The sequence below is a fragment of the Canis lupus genome, chromosome 5, assembly GCF_011100685.1.
Source record: "Canis lupus familiaris isolate Mischka breed German Shepherd chromosome 5, alternate assembly UU_Cfam_GSD_1.0, whole genome shotgun sequence".
In the NCBI taxonomy this organism is placed as follows: domain Eukaryota; kingdom Metazoa; phylum Chordata; class Mammalia; order Carnivora; family Canidae; genus Canis; species Canis lupus.
The window spans coordinates 45896434-45915628 of record NC_049226.1 but is presented as its reverse complement, the minus strand read 5'-3'; the positions used below and the strand labels follow the sequence as shown (position 1 = coordinate 45915628).

The 19195-nt window shown below is 42.6% G+C and overlaps 1 protein-coding gene across 1 annotated transcript in view; it reads left to right on the top strand.

The window, feature by feature from the left end:
* Positions 1-18602, top strand: part of CACHD1 (cache domain containing 1) — a 202074-nt gene extending 183472 nt beyond the window's left edge. Inside the window, exons 20-27 of the mRNA XM_038538809.1 lie at positions 744-904; positions 1255-1341; positions 2375-2491; positions 3874-4025; positions 5348-5509; positions 6457-6534; positions 7165-7266; positions 15581-18602. Coding sequence (XP_038394737.1) covers positions 744-904; positions 1255-1341; positions 2375-2491; positions 3874-4025; positions 5348-5509; positions 6457-6534; positions 7165-7266; positions 15581-15819 — 1098 coding nt within the window. The 3' untranslated portion in view covers positions 15820-18602. The remainder of the gene's footprint in view (positions 1-743; positions 905-1254; positions 1342-2374; positions 2492-3873; positions 4026-5347; positions 5510-6456; positions 6535-7164; positions 7267-15580) is intronic.
* Positions 18603-19195: the final 593 nt, after the last annotated feature.

The window sequence follows — 19195 nt, the reverse complement described above, 5'->3', positions numbered from 1 at the left end:
CCTCATCATGCACATATAAGGGATGACTGGCATGGAAACAAGCATGGGATTACATAGTTGGCCTACTACATTGGACACACGTGCAGAAAAGAATAGCCATATTCAGCTTCCCAGAGCTGCTTTTGAATCTTTGGTTTTCTCTATAGTAGACAAATCTGCCATTTCAAGAAGTTGGCTATCACATTTTCTTGCTATAGAATGAAGAAAAGAATGCTTGCTTTAGTTATTTAAATATTATTTATTTTTTAAATATTCTGGAAGGAAATTGGACTCTTAAAAGAGTCTGGGGTTTTTTCATTCTAGAAGAAGAGAGGTTTGTTATCCAAGATGGCTCAGAGGTTGCATGTTTTCTGGTGGATTAGGTTTGCCTTTGAATACATTTTAAACTATTCCTTACCTGAATGCTGTCTTTCATTGTTTTTTGCAGTTATCTTCATGTTATGGTGTAATGTGTTTTAAAAAAAAATTACAAAACAGCTATAAAATTTTTATCTGTATAAGCATAGATATGAGAATAAATAAATATACACAACTGTTAAGTGGGACCTGGGAATTATCTCTGATATTAAGAAAAAAATTCTATTATTCCAGCTTTCAGCAGTAACCATATATTACTTTTGTAGTCAGAAATAAAGTTTTATTGTAAGCTACTTTCAGCAGTTGGTTGAAGAGTCGTTTTCACCACGGTAGGGATGAATCTTCGCATTGTTGTCTGTCACTTCTGACGCCTCCGTTGTCTCTAGGGAGATTTGACGAACCTTGTGCATGGCAGCCACTGTTCTAAGTACAGACTGGCAAGGATCCCAGGAACCAACGCGTTTGTTGGCATTGTCAATGAAACGTGCGACTCTCTTGCCTTTTGTGCTTGTAGCATGGTGGATCGGCTCTGTCTCAACTGTCACCGGTAAAAATGCAATGGGTCCTCTTCTCTGTTTATTCCACTGTTAAATATCTGAACTGATGCCAATCATTTTGACGTGGCATCTGCCATATAAACAGAAGACACAGGGGGGTGCCCTGGAGAAAAAGAAGGTCCTGGTTACGGAAGTATTTCTAGCTGTGCAGTTTACAGTATCCTTGTCCAAAGAGTAATGAATTAAGGCGAATTATATGTTTAAACCGTTGGTCACAGCTTCCTTTTAACTGTCCCTTTTAACTAGCTCACATTTTCTTCTCTTTTCCTTCTTCTGGTACATATACAATACAAAGTTTGTTATTGATCTTCTGCATAGTGATTTTCCTTTTGCCTTTCAGAATGGAACAAAATGAATGTGAATGTCCCTGTGAGTGCCCTCTAGAGGTCAATGAGTGCACTGGGAACCTCACAAATGCAGAGAACCGGTAAGATAGACATTACATCAATATGTGTGTTATATATATATTGTACACACACAGAGAGCCTCCTCTATAGATTTGTTTGGGGTTGTGGTAAGATGATTGATTCTAATGATGTAACTGTTCACTGAGTCAGATTTCAAGCCTTAAAATGAAGTCCTTTTTCAGGTGTACATTTAAATGCTGTGAAACGTTAAAATTATATGTGGTCTGTACGAAAGCTATGAGACTATTACAAGCAATCGCTAAGTGTCTGCCAGGTGTCAGATACTTTATGCACGTTAAATCACTTAGTTTTCAAATTAACTTTGTGATAAATCTTGTAGGTATCTTTCACACACATGCTTACACCTCATATGGTATTTTTTACATTAGTGACAAATCTTAAGACTACAGTTAAATAAGCTGGGGTTAAATCCCTTCTCTAGAACGTAAAGGAAAGAATCTGGGTGTACTGATATGTTTAATCATAGAAACTGATATGTTTAAGCATAGAAAAAAATGTCTAAAAGGGACCCTCATGAAACTATTAATAATGATTACCTTGAATAAAAGAGATTTAGAGTAGCAAGTCAGGGGAGGTAACTTTCACTTCTGATTTTTTTTTATTTATTTTTTTTTTATTTATTCAAGAGAATACACAGGAGAGAGAGAGGCAGAGACACAGGCAGAGGGAGAAGCAGGCTCCATGCAGGGAACCTGACGCGGGACTCGATCCCCGGTCTCCAGGATCACGCCCTGAGTTGTAGGCGGCGCTAAACCGCTGAGCCACTGAGGCTGCCCTCACTTCTGATCATATACGTTCATGTTTTGTGGGATATTTATGGCTTCCTTTTTTTATATATATATTTTTTTCTATTGTACATAAGGATGAACAAACTAAAGTTCAGAGTGGTTAAGTGATTGGCCCAAGGTTACATCTATTTAAGTGGCCAGGATTTAAACCCAGATCTATCTGACACTATCAAGGGCCAGAGGCCTGATGAGTTTGGAATGTGAGTGGTTATTGGTCCTAACCTCCAGACTTGCTCCTGCATAGAAACCCAAGCTGTGAGGTCCACCAGGAGCCGGTGACATACACAGCTATTGACCCTGGCCTGCAAGATGCCCTTCATCAGTGTGTCAACAGCAGGTGCAGTCAGAGGATGGAAAGTGGGTAAGCATTGCCCGTTGCTTGCGTTTACATCAACATGATCACTGCGGGAGTAGAACCTAGTGAGGAATGGTGACCAGCAGCCTCGTTGAGCTTTTCCAGCTGGTATTTATCATTCTCCTTCTTAATGTTTTTTTAAAGGTGTACCAATTTTTCAGACCCAAAAGTGATTCTTATGAGCCTTTTATCCAGCAGGTTTAATGTTTTCCAGTTTCTACTTGTTGTAGCTAGTTGGCGTTTGTACTATATGTTGGTCATCTCATCTGTGGATGGGAAAGTTTACTCTTGAAATAAAAGGAATGAGAGAGGACATGGCACGAAGAAGCACAAGTGAGGGGGGCAGGAACTCTTAGGGTTCCTGAAGCAGAACCCAACTCTACATGGTGACACACTATAGCTCATCAATTCTGTTTTCTTAGAAAGTAGATCGGCATCATGATAGCTTGGAGAACCAAAAACTACATGTCCCTTCATCCCTCTCCCTTCTCTCTAGGATAGATATTTGGGACTAGCCATCATGCGAATAGTGGCTATCGTGGACTACAGGGGTGAGGGGTGATTGTTTATTGTGACTGCAGATTGCCCCTTGATTATCAACATTCAGTGGGTAGGAGGGCAGCCAGTTCTACTTTTTTTTTTTTTTTTTTAAGATTTTATTTATTTACTCATGAGAGACACACACAGAGAGAGGCAGAGACACAGGCAGAGGGAGAAGCGGGCTCCATGCAGGGAGCCTGATGTGGGACTCGATTCCGGGACTCCAGGATCACACCCTGGGCTGAAGGCAGCGCTAAACCACTTAGCTACCCAGGGATCTCCCCCAGTTCTACTTTTAATGCATGTTTTAGCAAAGAAATGGTAGAGTATTGGACTGATTAATTTGGGATGTTAGGCAATAACTCAAAATTAGTTATATTTGAGAAACACTGCACACATCCTCTTTGAGTCCTAATATGCTTAACATATTAAAAGTTCTAAGAAATTGGCAGTAAGGAAACTGTTTAATTTATCTAGTATTTCCCCAATCTATTTGCCCATTTTTCCTCCCCCCCCTCTTTTTTTCCCTCTCTTTTAAATGACCCTATACATGGGGTCAGGCCAAAGTCTAACAAACCTTGGGGCCATTTGGTCTTTTAAGATGATTTGAAATAATCCTGCACTAATCTGTGATGTGTGGATTTTTGGTATGATCCACAGAAAGAACAGTTTAATTTCTCTCATTTTCAAGCTGTTGTGAGACATAAAACAGCTATCCCATGGCAGACTATTGGCCGTTCTTCTTTTATAAGGAAAGGGAACTAAAGCTTGAGGACTTACAGGACTAGTAAGTAATGGCACTCTTGAGAGCTGTCTGATACCCAAGTCCATCTGCTCTTCCTTGGCAGGGACTGCTTTGGTGTGCTAGATTGTGAATGGTGCATGGTGGACAGCGATGGAAAGACTCACCTGGACAAATCCTACTGCGCTCCCCAGAAAGAATGCTTCGGAGGAATCGTGGGAGCCAAAAGTCCATATGTGGACGACATGGGAGCAATAGGTATGTTTATTGGGAACACAGAATATTTTGATTTCTCAATCCTTTTTTTTTTTTTTTTATCCTCTCCAGTAGGACAAAACTCTTAAAATGATCCTCAACCCTATTTTCCTGTTTCCTTTGCCAGTAGTTTGTACTTACAAAACCAAGGCACATAATTACCTTCAAAGCTGGCTAGATATTCTGTGCCGAGTAAGCAGCCATTTTTCCTGCCAAATTTTACAAGCCTGGAATTCGTTCCCATAAAGCTTGTTTTGAGAACCATCAGGCCTGATTTCTACATGGCTGAACTGTGGAGTTTGTTTGAATGTGAGTCCCAGCTGTCAGAAGAATGGGGCCAGAGATGGGTGGAGTGACCGCTGCACGTCGGTCTCCTGCTGTAACCTTCCATCACCATGTTTGCAAAGCAGAATTCTTATGGCTACAAATCAGTGCTTAAGGTCTTGGAGTCAACAGAAGCCCAAGCTATCTCATGTGGCCTGGGTTAGCTCAGAGGGGTGGAAAGAGACACTGTAGGGAGGAACATGTCTGGGATCAAGCCTCCAGACCTCAAAGATAACTACCTGCCTACCTCCTTTGAGTCTTTCTCAGTGTCTCTCTGGAGCTAGCACAAGTTCTTAAACCTTACCTGACAGGTGAGATACTTAAACCTTTTCATTTGTTTGTTTTTTAAACATCTCCCCACATTAACCTGTCAGCAGAAGAAAAGCTCCTCCTATGTGAAGCAGGGTCCTGACCTCACATAGAATTCTTGAACCAGGTGAGGACCTAGTTGGAATGACCTTGTTCAAAGACATCACTTTATATACCCCCCTGCAGTCTCCTATGCGACAGTGCAAATAATGTCTTAAAGGGAACCCATTAGCTTTGAAATGGGATCCTTTTTTAAGGGTCATGTGACTGACCCACAGGCATAAAGGGCGCCAGGTACAATAAATATGTGCTCAGAGGCCTAAGGAACGCTCAGCTCTGTACTCCATGACTTCTCTTCCAAGAGGAGCCCACACCCCGAGGAGCCAGGCTCTTAGCCCTGGGCAGCACAAATTTTCGTGATTCTTACCTCCTCACTGTTTTTAGTAGTCCTTGTCTGGTGTGCTCTTACTGTGCTGAGCAACCAACATGTCATTTGAGAACCAGGGACTAAAGGAATTCACTACTCCTATGTTCTGTTGGGTCCTCTCAGCCTTTTTCAGAACTTAAAGCAGGTGCTCTTGTCTCCACCAAACCCCACCCCACTCTATTTCTTCCCATCTCATCTTCATCCCCACTTGCAACCACAGTTGGGAAATCATTACAAGGACATCTGTTTGTTTATTTTAACAAAGGCGATGAGGTGGTCACACTGAACATGATTAAAAGTGCCCCCGTGGGTCCCGTGGCTGGGGGCATCATGGGATGCATCATGGTCCTGGTTCTCGCTGTGTATGCCTACCGCCATCAGATTCATCGCCGGAGTCATCAGCACATGTCTCCTCTTGCTGCCCAAGGTGAGCTCCCAATGAATGAGTCCAAAGCTCCTCCAGGAGGCAGCAGCCTCCCTGGTGTCCTTCCAACACCAGAAGGACAGTAGCCGATTGCATAAGCTGCTAAGCATTTAGGAGAACAGCACTTCATTTTCTGCTTCCAGGGAGTATGATTCGTGAGTCCCCAAAGCCTCCTTTCCTCCTTTAGCCCACGGCTCATTCTCTAGTAGCTAGCTAAACCCTGTGGGCTTCATTTTGATTCCCCATAAAATCCCTAGATGCTCTCTCCTCTTACACAGGGCTAAGCTCCCACCTCCCGCCTCTGGAATAAGCCAGTGAGGGAGTGCTGGGCAGTTGAGTGGGAAGTTTTGTTCTTCCCTCAACTCAGAGGTGGGTTCTCTTTGCTGTCCCAGACAGGTAGAGCAACGATACCCTGAGCCACTATTTGCAAGACCATGAATCTGTTCTGTTGTCGCTAGTATTACATAGTGTGAACAAACACATCCAAAGCAATAATCACATGTCTTAAATGGGATAAGTAATCGAAGTCAGATACAGAATGATTAATCTGCAATCATGGCTTCCATACCAACTGTTTAATGTGATATCTGTGCTCACAAATGAGCACAGATACCACATGTCTATAGACCCCTTCCTTCTTTTTCAGGTACATTAGTAGAGGATTAAAGATCCGTTGACCTCTACATATTCTTTTCTCTCTTTTCTTCAGAAGTTAATTTCAGGTGTCTCTCTTGATTATTCGTGTCTGGCACTCCCTCTTCTGATTCCTGCTCCTTCCTCCTTTAAAAAAAAAAAAATAGATGGGACATCAGCTGATTGTCTTCCAAGTTTAGATTCGTTCATAATAGAATGCTGTCACCCAGGCATCAAACGAGCACTTCTCAGGGTATTAAAGTGGGTGATTTTGTTTGATTAAATAGTCATGTTTCTCTCTTTTTAATGATGGGTAGAAATGTCAGTGCGTATGTCCAACCTGGAAAATGACAGAGATGAAAGGGATGATGACAGCCATGAGGACAGAGGCATCAGTGAGTATTCAAGCTGCCTCGTAGCGGAACGTGCCAGCAGGAGGCTAACCCAGAATAAACGCTCCTTCTTATATCCTTTTGGCTTATGTTAGAATTTAAGAATCTTTGACATGACCAAGGTTTTTCCTCCCCAATTTTCATTAGACTTAAGTGGAGGTGCTTGCTTTGTTTTAAAAAATCTTAAAAGATTTCATGATGTTCCTTTTTTGCATGAAGTGCTTTGACCTAAAATACCTCCCCCTACCTTTTCTTTCTCCTCCTACTTGCTTTCCAGCATAATATTATTTCAGAAAGCCAGAAATCAGGTATACGTTGTTTTAATCCCTCAGGGTATTAAATGTATATAATTTCACGGGGGTGGGGGAAGACTATCAAAAGAGAGTTCCTTTAGTATTGAGATACATACCCTGGCCTTCAACTATATAGAACATATCTTCTTAATGCATGTTGGAGACCTGTAATTAGGGACCTCTCACTGCCACTAATCCTCACAATTAAAAAAAAAAAATTTACTTCTATCTCTTCAAAGACTAGCTCCCCCAAAGTGTGAATGAGCCTGTTCAGAGTAAATGTGCTTGATATAATAAAGATACTGGCATAAGAGTGACTAACTGCCCTTGCTTCCCACAGTCAGCAATACTCGATTTATAGCTGCAGTCATCGAACGACACGCACACAGTCCAGAAAGGAGGCGTCGCTACTGGGGTCGATCGGGAACAGAAAGTGATCATGGTAAGGTCCGGTTCCTTCTGAGGAACCTGGTGGGCTCCTGTGGTCCATTACTCACACCCACACTTCTCTTTCCTCTTCTGTACTCAAATTCATTACTTTGACATAGTTTTCTAAAGGACACATTCCAACATAGCATGTTTATAGGAGCCCAAGGGTCACTTTGATTACGTCTCCGCACTCCCAGATAATTGAGGTGACCTCTGGGCACAGAGATTGCTTTCTAGATGTTCTCCATGTGTAAGGATTCACATTCTCTAAATGGAACCTGCTTTCTCCTCCACTTACCCTTGGGAATTGGCATCCTCATTGCTCCTACTACCCAGTGTGGTTAGTTGACAAATACCAGCATCCTCAAGGGCGCTCTCAGCCCATGTGCACTTGGGCCATGACAAGAGTCTGTGCTTCCCTCTGACATTCTGCACCCTGACCTCCAGCCATGCCTGGAAGGTACAGGGAAGGATTCACCAAGAAGACAACAATTTGCATTGGACCTAAAGGATGATAAAAGCTGGGGGCAAAGGATATTATAGGCAAAGGAACTGGTGTATATAGTTAGTCATGGAGGTTGTATAAGGTGGCTCTAAGATGCTCAGCAAGGATTGGGGCTAGATTGGGAAGACACCAAGGCTGAGGGAGCTGTAGTTCAAGTCCACATGCTATACCAAAAAGATTTGGCCACCACTGAGCTTCTTACCTTGCCAGGGTTTTTATGGCTTAGCATCACAGAGAACTACAGACATGTTGGAGCGGCAGGAGTGTGGGACCTTTCCTGTAATTGTAAGATCTTTTTATTTTTCATACGGTTGTTTAATTTTCCAGAAATATTTATTTTCTTCCAAGAATCAGGTCTTTTTTAAATGTGTAAATAATGGATTTATACCGTTTGACTCTTCTTTCTCCATATCTACCCTGGGGGGAAAAAAGGGATGTCTTCAAGCAGTGTGCTCCCACTCCTGTGCTAACAAATGCAGGAATGGGTATTCATCAAGGCGACCAGTGTTGCCTTTTACATTGACAGCCAGGTATTCAAATTCCCTTTGGAAAACAGGAGAAGCCAAAACTCTGATTATAATTTGGAGGCTCCTAATTTGGGCTTTGAATGACATTGTTCCCACCAACTAAGTAGAAACCTCAGGTTTCTATGGAGAGTCAAAGCACAACTTAAATTTTTCAGTTTCTTTGACTTTCTGCTTTTTTTTTCCCCCTTGTAAAAACCTTTGAACTTGCATAAATTCATTCTGCCAGCCAGTTCTGTGCCTCTTCTCCTTTGAATAATAAAACAGGTTTGAGGCTACTAAAGTTCAACAGAAATAATTTCTTATTCAGCAGAAATACTGAATCTTTTCTCTCTCTCTCCGGATAGAAATTGCTTCAATACGAAATTGAAATTCTGAGTGACGTTTACGATGATCCATTAGCTCTCCCATTGTCTTAGGAAAATGGCATATGAAGCAACAGCTTAGATAAAAGAAATAGTGCAGTGTCAGTATCTGAAAGCTAAGGAATCTAGCTAAGGGCTTGCTTTCTTTCATTTTTCACAATAATTGGATCCCTGTTATCCCCGAGGAATGAAAAATAGTTTCTTGTGCCAACAGAATGCAACACCAGAAGCAATGGAAGGCATTGACACTCCAAATAATTCCAAATGTACCACAAAATCAATAGTGTTTAACTGCATGTTGTCCTATCCCTGAACCTGTACAGTGGGTCACTAAAAGTGCTGGCATCAAGTTCTAATGTCCCTGCGATGCTGAGAATAAGCCATAGGTGCACACTGAAATAAGGAAACTTAATTGAGTGGCTTTGTTAGCACACTTCTTCCTCAGCTCTGTGTTCTTCTCCTTGGTGAACATACTGGGCATCTGCATTTTGCACAGTGGGAGGGACCTAGTGAAGGGGCAGCTTCATTTCTGTGAGGCAGACTTGGGTGGAAGAGCTTATAAAATAGGGTCAACCCTCACTTGGAACCCACCTCTCCCCTTTGCAGATTATGAGGTCTTAGGCTCCTTTGGACGTTGGTGTCCTAATAATTAAAATGGGAATAGAAATTTCTCCCTGGTACAGTTGTAAGCATTAAATGCAATAACATAGGGCAGGCATGTTGAGCTCAGGGTTGACCTCCCCCACCTCCATACCCACTCTGCCCTCAAGGAATTTACAATCTAACAGGAAACTGTAAATGAATGCATGTATTCATGAGACTGATAAAAGGCTGAATATGACAGCTTCCTTAAAGGACCAGAACAAAGAAGATAGGGAGATAATTCACTTTTATCTGCACCTAAATCCAAGAAGTTCCCTGGGGGGAAGGTGAAGGTGGCATTGGTGCTGGCCCTTGAACTGGTAAAATTGTAGGGCCCCAGTTCTTTGCAAACCCAGTGAGCGTATTTCCACGTGAGTCATTGGGTCTGATACACAAAAGGAAACTCGAAAGAATAAAGTACATAGATGTATAAGTACTGAACATACTAGACTTTCATGATAGGGTTCAGAATTGTGATATTCCTAGAATTAAAACTGAATGTTCCCAAGCCAAACTTGGAGACTTCAAGCTGTGTTTTTATTTAGATATATGGTTGACCCTTGAACATTGTGGGCATAAGGGGCACTGACCTCCCTACTTCAAACCCTCACAGTCAAAAATCCATGTATGACTTGTGACTCCCCAAAAACTTAGCTATTGATAGTCTGCTCTTGACTGGAAGCCTTACCAATAACATAAAACAGTGGATCAACATACATTTTGTATTTTACATGTATTATATACTGTATTCTTACATAAAGTAAGCTCAAGAAAAGAAAATCACAAGACAGGGACGCCTGGGTGGCTCGGCAGTTGAGCGTCTGCCTTCAGCTCAGGGCACGATCCCAGAGTTCTGGGATCGAGTGCCACACTGGGCTTCCTACATGGAGCCTGCTTCTCCCTCTGCCTGTGTCTCTGCCTCTCTCTGTGTCTCTCATGAATAAATAAATAAATAAAATCTTTAAAAAAAAATAAAATCATAAGAGAAAAATGCATTTACAGTACTGTCCTATATTTATGGAAGACCAGCCTACACGTGGACCCATGTAGCTCAAACTCCTGTTCAAGAATCAGTGGTATTTCATGTGGCCAAGAGAGTTTTGTATTTCAAAGGAATCTTAAGTTTTCTATCTTAAAAAAACTACTCAAAAATGGTCTTTGAAAGATAGAATTGTTTTTGTCAATATTCTAAGACCACTTAGAATAATTGTTTTTAGCACTCGACTATTTAGTGTTATGCTCACAAGCAGTGGTTAAAAACAATTCCTACCTACTGATGTTTTTAATTCTGTATATGCTCTATCCATTATCTCTTCTGAAAATACCGTATTCTAATTCACAGCTGGCTTATTTTTAATTCAAAAACCGCCAATGTATATTTGTCCTTGTGAATTCATGTGTTGGTTACAGTCTTGTTAGAAACTTTATGCAAGTATATATTAAGCAACATTTTTTTCTTTGCAAAGGGGAAATTTCCTCCTAGTGACTCAAATTCCAAAAAGCTTAAAAGGCAAATGCTGAGCCTTGATAACATGGTCAAAAGCTACCCAGTGCACCCCGAGACCATTTTCTAGAGGTGCACAGATATCCTCCTGCAGTTACTGTCTGTGGCCACAAGGTGGGGAGTGAGTCCTCAGAGGGACCTTCCGTCCCCTACCCATCAAGAGAGCTTTCTCAGGAACCATCAGCTAAGTATGTAAGCAGAATATGGAAGAGCAGCAGCCTCATCTTGACTCTTCTATTCTGTCCTGAAGCCTCCTTTTTGCCTGTGGTCATCTTTGCAAAGACTTGACTGTGTGCACATTTGGATAGTAAAGAAATTTGTCCTTTGAAAGCCTTTGCGGATATCCTCTGTGTTTTAAATGGTGCTTCCCCCTCCGTGAATCAGACTGAGTCCGTCTTATTCATCACTGTTCCCAGCATTCAGCAGAATTGCCTGGTGCTAAGTAAACACTACATTTGTTAAGTGAGCGCATGTGTTTGGCTTTTTCCTCCTCCTCCACAGCTTGCTATCCCTCCCTCCAGACTGTCATTAATTATTGAGCTAAGAGGAAGCCTGAGGAAGTTACAGAGGGGTTGGGTGCTGCGGAAATGAAACAGAATGTCCTCAGAGCAAGTGGTTCACTTTGGAAGAGGCTCTGCTGGGGGTTCCCATCAGAAAGCAAGGGCAGGAGAAATGGGGGGTCCCTGAGCTGCATTGGGAACGCTACCATCAAAACCACCCTGAGCCTATGGCCAGCCAGGTTCAGAGCATCCCTGGAATCTTGAATTGGAACACCTGGGCAGGGCCCAGTGAGTCCTGGAATGTCTTCATTAGTAGGTGAGACCGTTGAATGTCACACCAGGTAAAAACCACAGATAACTAAAAAAGCAAATGCCATTGCTTCGGGAGCATAGTAATGTGATTTTGAAAAATGAGGTGCCTGCTTTGTGGGAGGCATTGTGTTGAATGTTAGGAGTACAGAAACAATTCGCTGACAGACAAGACAGCCCTGAAGTTTATTATATAGTAGAAATGTAAGATAGAGGGCAGCCTGGGTGGCTCAGTGGTTCAGCACCGCCTTCAGCCCAGGGCCTGATCCTGGAGACCCGTGATCGAGTCCCACGTCGTGCTCCCTGCATGGAGCCTGCTTCTCCCTCTGCCTGTGTCTCTGCCTCTCTTTCTTTCTCTGTGTGTGTGTCTCTCATGAATAAATAAATAAAATCTTAAAAAAAAAAAAGAAGTAAGCTAGAGATGTGCACTGAATGCTATTTAAACTCACAGAAGGGGCATCCAACCCCATGTGTGCTGAGGGCTGGGCTTTGGGCTGCTTCCCAGAGAAGACCTTTAAAAATTGAAGCATGAAGCACAATAGCCAGATGAAGGAGGGTGGGAGGGTGAGCCAGGCAGAGGGCCTGTCACGAATGTGCAAATTAGTTAACAGTTACCGTGGGTGCTTGTAAATGAGAGATGGGAAGCCATTCAGAACAGATCTGGAGGCAAGGTAAAGACGGCCTGGTGCTACAGGTAGGCCAACAATAATCAACCGAGACACTGAGATTTTGCTAAAAGTGTATTTTCCACTCAAGCCCCCTGCATGTGAAGCACGTGGTAGCGCAAGCACACAGAGAGCACTTCGTAGCTGGAGATTCAGAGCTGCCACCCGGTCTCACATTCCAGACCAAGCACTGCCAAAGCTGAGAAACTCACTCTGACTCCTGATCCCTTATTCTTGAGGAGAGGCATCATTTCCCTAGCCCCTGAACCTAGAAACCTCAGCCTTATCCAAGGATGTCAACCCTCCTGGCATCTTCACCAGGCAAGTCCATTTGGCCACCCAGTTCAGCCTGCTGTGCACTCGAATGGTCTCTTGAAGCCAGCCACTTGCTCTACTGTCACACTGCTACCGTCCCTTCAGGTCTTCTCTTCCCTGGGGCCGGCACTCCAGCCTCCTGTCCTCTTAGCTGATCCCTCCTTCCTTCTGTCCAGCCTCCTCTTTGGCACGAGGGATCTTCAAGCACATGTGATGTCCTGGCCACCCTGCTTTACCCCCTTGCCTGTTAACCTAAATCCCAACTCCCAGCTCCACCAGCCACCTTGACCTGGTCTGAGCCTATGTGTCGGGCAGTGTCTCCTGCATCTTTCTCCCCCATACCAAGCTTTTTATCATCCCCTCAAGCCCACTAGAGATTTTCAGGCTACCGTGTCCTTGTGTTTGCTTATCTCCTGGCCTGCAGTACCTTTCTATCCCTCTCTTTACCTAACGAACACCTTCTCTCCCCCGAGGGCTACCTTAAGTGTCCTTCTCAGGTATAAGCCAAGTTAACCAGCTTTGGTATTCCTTTCGGTAGGCCTCTGTTTTAACACCTGTTTTCGTGCCCTTCTTGACCGTGGGCTTCTCAGGAGCTGGGGCCTCACCGTTACCCCTTTTTGTGTTGAGCCCCCCACCTGGCACCAAGAAGGCTCTCTGACGGTAGACCTATTCGTCAGTGAACTCCCCCTCTTCTGCCCTGACTTCTCATGATCAACACTCCTGCATTTCTTGCTAGACATCTCCACAGACTCTCAAATCAAGATGTCTAAAGCAAAAATCATTTTTGTCCCTGAGACCTGGGATCTCCGAGTCTTACAATCCTGACTCAAAGTCGCTGTGCCCTTTACTCCTCAAGCACCGCCCCCACCACCACATCCCCCTCACTTGTAATAGCTAACCAGCTTCTCTTACTTCTGCTCCTGAGATACTCTTAAATCTGTCCAATTCCATACTTCGTTTTCTTAGTCTCCCATCTGTTGAAATAACCTCCTAACGGTCCCCCCTCTCTCCTTTTTATCTTCTAAGCTGCCACCAGAACTCTCTTTGAAACACAGAAATTCATCTATTTTTTTCAGCCTGCTCCAAATGTTCTGTTGTTTCTCCATTTTCTCTGCTTTGGCATGGCCTTTATAATCTGACCAGAACTCACCTTTCCACCTCCTGCCATGTCCTCCAGCTACCCACAAGCACTACCTTCTCGCCACGTGATATGGGAATGGCCTTGGCACTTCATAGCTCCATGGCTATGCTCCTCTGTCGCCTGGCTCATATCCACCTACCAAACTCCTGCACATCCTTTAAAGCCCAACTAAAATATGAATTTTTCTGTGAAGCTTTTTCTTTCTTCCAGCCAGAATCGGCCATTCCATGTTCTAGGTTTCAGTTATACCTCAACTATAGCACTTAACCATCATCTGCATTAGAATAAACCTAGCTTCACGAGTACGTGTCTCCTGTTTGGTTGTGAAATCCTCAAGGAAAAGAGACCTCTCTTATTCGTGTTTCATTGTCTCCCTCTCTGGCCCCATAATGGTCCTCTATAAATGAATAATTGAATGGCTCTATGCTTGTATTGGCTTTATTTCTCAAGCGCTAGCTTTTAAAAGCTGCTTCTGCTGGGACCAGTTTTCACCATGGTGTCTCCGGCAATGCCAGACACCGTACCTAGCACATAATAGGGGCACAGTAAATACTCGTTGAGTTGGACTGACATCAATAATTCTGTCATTTGAGAAATGTTTCATTGAGGACGGAGAATTGCCTTTCGCATTTTTGCACAGAGCATACATTTTCAACTACAAACTATTCTTGCTTGGCTGTATGCAAGCACATCAATTTTGCAGCCACAAATGTGACTAGCGCTACCCATGGGTAAGTGCTGATTGATGCTAACCGTAGATGCAGTGGAAATATTAATGAGCTGTCACTTCTCAAAATTTTTAAAGGGGATTTTTGCAATATTTAAAAACATGCCAGGGTTCTTGGAATGGAATCCTTTGATCAGCAAGGGCATTTTCTTTTGAAACATGTATTACTTAGAACACCGAAAGAAATTAATCTTTAAATACGGTGAGCCAGCTTACACAGAGAATAGTTGATTCCGTTGCTGGTTGCTATGGGTATATGTGGAGTTAGTATTTCATTGGGTGGGACTTTGGGCAAGTTCATTAACCTCTCTGATCGTCATCTCCCTCCCTTGTAAGATGGATGTTAAGCTACATACCTGGCTGGTGTGTGGGAACCCCAAGATGCTGGTGCCTGCTGTGGAGCAGGTGTGCAGATGATGGCGGCAGTTGTTTTTGTTCTCATTGTGTTGTGACATCACATTCAGGCCTATTGGAGCCCCAATTTCCCTCCACCTAGGCCCCACCAATTCAATCTGAGCCCCATTATGACTTTTTTTTTTTTTTTGAGGCTGCCTTTTTTTTTTTATCTTTTCCTTTATTTTAAATAAAATTTATCTCCGGGAAAAGTGTAGAAAGAGAGCTTCCAAATGTCAATGGTAGTCCTCTGTGGATTAGAGGGGATGTGTGGTGATGTTAGTTGCTGTTTTGTTGATTTGGGGATTTGCTTGTGCATTTTTTTTTCTTATCTGTGCTTTCTCAGGTATCTAAGATGATTATATATTATGTGATTGTGAAAAAAGAATGGCTAATAAAAGATCTCCTTAAAAATAAAGCACTTTGGGCAGCCCTGGTGGCTCAGCGGTTTAGTGCCGCCTTCAGCCCAGGACATGATCCTGGAGACCCAGGATCGAGTCCCACTTTGGGCTCCCTGCATGGAGCCTGCTTCTCCCTCTGCCTGTGTCTCTGCCTCTCTCTCTCACTCTCTGTGTCTCTAATAAATAAATAAAAAAAAAAATAAGGCGCTTTAATGTCTGCAAATGTTTGCACCCATGTAACACAAAGATAGGAACATCTCCCAGTGCCCTAGAAATCTTAAGTGAAGTTTCCCTGCATCTGGAAGCTCTCAGCTGCCTGTTCTGTTCCTTTTCTAGGTTACAGTACCATGAGCCCGCAGGAAGATAGTGAGAACCCTCCGTGCAACAATGACCCCTTGTCGGCGGGGGTCGACGTGGGAAACCACGATGAGGACTTGGATCTGGACACCCCGCCCCAGACTGCTGCCCTCCTAAGTCACAAGTTCCACCACTACCGCCCCCACCACCCCACGCTGCATCACAGCCACCACTTACAGGCGGCCGTGACAGTACACACTGTCGACGCAGAATGCTAACACTCCTCACCTCCATGAGAAGACGGGATCTGGGAGCTACAGAATGTTCTGGAGGGAGAAAGAGCCAGCATCAGATACTCCACAGCGAGAGACCCCTTGTGTTTGTGTTTCGTCCAGAGTGCTTTAACTCATTTCCTGCCTGTTCATGTGTTTCAAAAGGAGAAACAACCACAAAATCACGCTTGTGCAAATGCAGGGCTGGCTCTGAGACGGAGGGGAAGGAAGCCTGATTAATGAACCTGCCATCGTACTAATGGAATGGAACAGAAGGCAGACCTCCAAACACAGAGACGGAACCTATAAATGAAACATTGGGAACCTTCGTTAAGCTGAGCCAGAGGAATGTTCTGAGGAGCCAGAAACATTTGGCTCTCCTTAACTGGAAGAGCGAGAAATGTGCCCTGCCGGAGACTGGGAATGGGGCACATCCAGAGAGAAATGTGCGCTTGGAAGATGACGCTTTGTTTCTTAGCGGTACCTAGATGCCGCGGTTGCTCTATGGAACTCCTGTTGAGCTCTAAATGATGCATCTCAACATTTCTAAGTAAAGGATTATTTTTCTACTATTTATTGAACTTTCAAACATTCTCAAACTTTGGGGGAAAGAAAAAGAAACACATGAGAAATTTTCAGCGGTTATCCCTAGCTGTTTTGTGTGTGATGAAGTGGTTCTTTGACTAAGGAGTTCTGTTATTTAAGTGACACCATCCCACTGCCCCACTCCACAAAATGGGAAAATGAAGAAATCTTTCTCTCTGACTTGTTTACATACATTTTCTTTAGAACACCGTTTCACGGAAGCACATCTTTATTTGTGTAGTGCAGTATTCTTTCTCTGCATTTGACAGAGGTAGAGAGGACAAAGGAATCCAAAATGTTTTTAAAGAAATTTTGTTTCTCTTTAACTCAGTTCCATTCCCCGTACAATGCTTTTCTTAGATTTCTACAAAACCTAATATTACAACCCCAGCCTTTCAGCTAAGGGAGGGATGGATTTCTTCTCCTTGTGTTAGAGACTATATATAAATTTTTAAATGTCCCATTTTGATTGTGAGAATATTGAGTACATACAGGAAAAAAAAAAGATTTTAAAATTCAAAATTGATTCTTAAAGGTTTCTTTTGACGTCCTGGTTCAAAGCTGCTGCCAGTTATCCAAGAAGTTAACCACCAAACCACTTTGTGATGTAGACAGAGATTAATTCAATCTGGCTAATATAACATGGGACATTGTAATTTTAAAGTAGTGTTCTAATTACAGTGATGTATTTTAGATTCACATTTTGTGATTCAAATATGTTATAAAGACATTCTTGCACCGTGTGTGTGGTAAATCTCCGTTTATACGTAGTTGGAAAAAAATTCACTGAATAATGTTTTAATGATAGGGTATTACGATATAATGTAAAAAACAATTGGTTCTTCAACAGTACAGAAAGTAAACTATATGCGTGCTATCAGGAAACCCCTTCATACTGTGTATAAATTTGCAGTCTAGTGAAATAAACTGTATGAATGGACAGTTTTAGTGTTTATAGCGATTTGTTAATGTACCACTTCTTGTGCCTCAAGGCCAATTACATTCACTTTGTAAGCTAGCAGATCAGTCCCCAAACTGAAAGTAGGCCTCCTCTCGATGCTGCTATTAACTTCGGGGGTTTCTGGACATCTTGATAAGCAAAAAATTTAAGAATACAGTGGGTGCAACTAAGAGCAAGTATTAAAAAATGTGGAATATGGCACCCCCGTCCTTGCTGAGCATCTTACATTCATGTCAATAATAAAGAAATGGTTGCTCTCAATTTGCTGGAGAGAACAGGTGACTTTCCTGTCTTTCCAGAAAATTAAACCTCTCCCTGGGATACCCATTTATTTCTTGAAGTTGAGAACACTTGTGTGATGACACTAGCTTCTTGATAGGGGGGGAACGTGGGGTTTTTCAAGAAAAGAACCACAAAACTCAGAGCTTAATAAAATATGTTGGAGCCTACTCAAATGTGAGAACAGAAATGCATTTTGTGTCTTTTGAGATAAATATCTCCCCTGTCCTGAACTTCAGTAGAAAGTAGGTGAATGCTTCTACCTGAAAAGAAAACAGAACTGTGTTTTCCAGCCTCTCACCCAGATTTGGGAGATTTTGCCTTTCTAAATTCCCTTTTGTCTTCTCCCCCAAGTGTTGCATACGGTGCTGTTTCAACATATGCTGTTCCTGTTCTTGTGTTCAAAGAACAGTTATATTTTTGGAAACTTTATATCACAGTGACCTATATTGGTGGCTCTTGCCCCTCAGATAACATTGCATGGTAAACGCGAGCCTTCCCTGAAATCCTGGGGAGGGAGGTCCTAGCAATGCCTTCTCGTTCACTCTTCATGCCTATAACCAGCGTGCACATCAGCGTAGACAGGTTTCGACAGCTAAAGGTGCCCCGGGTCACTTGATACAGCCAGAAAAGGGAAATTCCTGTTTGTGGCCCAAACAAAACAGGGTTCAGACCCATCTAGCTCTCAAGTATGTGTTCATCTGTTTTCTTGACACATTCTTTTTAGACAGTTTGGAAAGTGTGGGGTTTTTTTTTTTTTTTTCTCTGCCTTCTGATTTAGTTTGAATACTCAACTAAGCCTTATTAATATTTTCATTTGAAAAATGTCAAATTTACTCAGATTTATTTTGCATGTTGGTGACTGATATGTGGAAAGAAATCCCAGAAGATCACTTAAGCTCATTTCCCTGTGGTGATGGGCTGCTCTAATGATTACTCTTTCAAAAAGAGGTTGGGGGGGGGGGGGGAGAAAAAACACATCTGGTAGAGTAATATAATCAAAATGTATCAACCCAGTCTCATCCGTGTCATCTTTGGTCTATTTCTGAAGAGGAACAGTGATTTTCCTGGCTGAAATACAATGCCATTTTCAGATTTTTTTTCTGACTTTTCAGTAAAGAATATTAAGTTGAAAGATCTATTTCTACAGCTGTTAGAAGATGGTCTGTTTAATAGCTAAAGTGTGTGTACCAATAGATAGAGCTATATATGCATCTGAAACTTTTAAGTCTTCTTCCAACCTCCCTCATTGTCCTAAACTGCTAATTAGGGCCTCTCACACCCACCCCACCTTATTTCAGTGTTTCCTAACCTTTTTAAAAATTCATTATTGCCACCATCGTCAGGAGAAAATTTTGATTTAAATTCACCCTTACAAGAAGTTAAATAGTAGCAGAGAAGATTTTGTTGCATGGCATGGAGCTTGGGAGGCTTACAAAACCATGGTAATTATTTGATTTCTTCCCCCAAGAACCTATTTCTTGATGTGATCTATATCTTTGTTCATGCTGTGTGTGTTTACTTTTTCCCCAGCTTTATTGAGGTTTAACTGACATG